Source organism: Olea europaea, unplaced genomic scaffold (assembly GCF_002742605.1).
Source record: "Olea europaea var. sylvestris unplaced genomic scaffold, O_europaea_v1 scaffold508, whole genome shotgun sequence".
Classification (NCBI taxonomy): domain Eukaryota; kingdom Viridiplantae; phylum Streptophyta; class Magnoliopsida; order Lamiales; family Oleaceae; genus Olea; species Olea europaea.
Genome location: NW_019263396.1, coordinates 66056 through 67486, shown reverse-complemented (window position 1 = coordinate 67486; position 1431 = coordinate 66056). Strand labels below are relative to the sequence as shown.

The following is a 1431-nucleotide window of genomic DNA, read 5'->3' as shown; positions in this document are numbered from 1 at the left end:
CTGCATATAAAGCAAGAGAAAGACACGACAATCTATTGTAACAATAGTTTAGCAATCAAGCTATCAAAAAAATCTTGTCTTACATGGAAGAAGTAAGCACATAGATGAAAGATATCATTTTATAAGAGATCTCACAAAGCAAGAAGTCATTGATCCCATCTACTGCCGGAATGAAGATCAAATTGTTTATATGTTCACAAAGCCCCTTAAGTTACCAGCCTTTTTTGTTGGGGATTGATTAAAAACCGAATGAAAAAGAAGGAATATCGAATGCTCGAAAATATACGTAATATAGTGCTGCTGCACTTTTTTATGATTGCAGAAGAGAAGATATTATATTGTAAATTTTTGTGACTTCGATACTTTTAATGGCTTGAGTTACATGGGTATTTATAGATAAGATTTAACATGTATCTACCCTAACTCATGAACCAATATTGAATAGATACGTTTCTCCTCCTCTAGTACATTAATGGACAAATGTATGTATTAATTATAATTCATGAATCTAGATAATATATACAAATTACGTTTCCAACACCCCCTCTTAATTTGTAATTTTGAGAATGTCTCTTGCCTTTTGAAATTTCTCGACATAGATCGCCTTGGTTAGAAAGTCTGCGGGTTGCTCATTCGTTCCAATGAATTCCAAGCTGATTTCACCATTACTCACCATATCTCGGATGAAATGATGTCGCAACTCAATGTGTTTTGTTCTCGAATGAAACACCGGATTTTTTGTCATGGCTATCGTAGACATATTGTCACAATAAATTACTGTGGGCTGTTTTTGAACTTGTTTCAAATCTGCTAGTAATCGTCTCAACCAAATAGTTTCTCAAGTTGCATCTGTAGCAGCAATATTCTCAGCTTCCGCTGATGATAACGCTACTATTTTTTGCTTCTTTGAACTCCATGAAACAACATTAGTTCCAAGACAAAATAAATAACCTGAAGTGCTTTTTCTATCATCCAACGAACCTCCCCAATCACTGTCGCTATATCCAATCAACTTGCTCTCATTTTCTTTTACATATTTGATGCCTATTTTCTTTGTTCCTTGCAAGTATCTCACGACTCTTTTAGCTGCTGCAAAATGAAGTTGACTTGCTTCATTCATGAACCTTGAGATCATGCTCACAGCTTGAACAATATCCGGCCTTGTGTTTGTGAGATAAATCAGTGAACCAACAAGACTCCTAAACAGTTTTGCATCTATTTTTTTTTGCTCTGTCATCTTTTCTCAACTTATCGTTCGCTGCCATAGGAGTTGAAATTGATTTGCAATTCTCCATATGAAATTTCTTCAGAAGATCTTCTGTGTATTTCTCTTGAGAAATAAAGATTTCTCCTTTGGACTGCTTCACTTGTATTCCAAGAAAATACTTCATGACTCCTAAATCAGTCATCTCAAATTCATTCATCATTTTT

General features: G+C 34.6%; 1 protein-coding gene across 1 annotated transcript; it reads right to left on the bottom strand.

The window, feature by feature from the left end:
- Nucleotides 1–838: 838 nt before the first annotated feature.
- On the bottom strand, nucleotides 839–1427 carry LOC111388579 (uncharacterized mitochondrial protein AtMg00810-like). Its single transcript, XM_023013334.1, has 2 exons — nucleotides 1249–1427; nucleotides 839–1160 (listed from the first exon to the last, which is right to left on the bottom strand). The coding sequence occupies exons 1-2, from the start codon at nucleotides 1425–1427 to the stop codon at nucleotides 839–841; spliced, it is 501 nt and encodes a 166-aa protein (XP_022869102.1).
- Nucleotides 1428–1431: the final 4 nt, after the last annotated feature.

Coding starts and splice junctions, on each gene's coding strand:
- LOC111388579 (XM_023013334.1), bottom strand. CDS start 1,427: ATGATGAATGAATTTGAGATGACTGATTTAGGAGTCATGAAGTATTTT. Junction 1,161..1,248: donor CCTATGGCAGCGAACGATAA/GTTGAGAAAAGA, acceptor CACAAACACAAG/GCCGGATATTGTTCAAGCTG.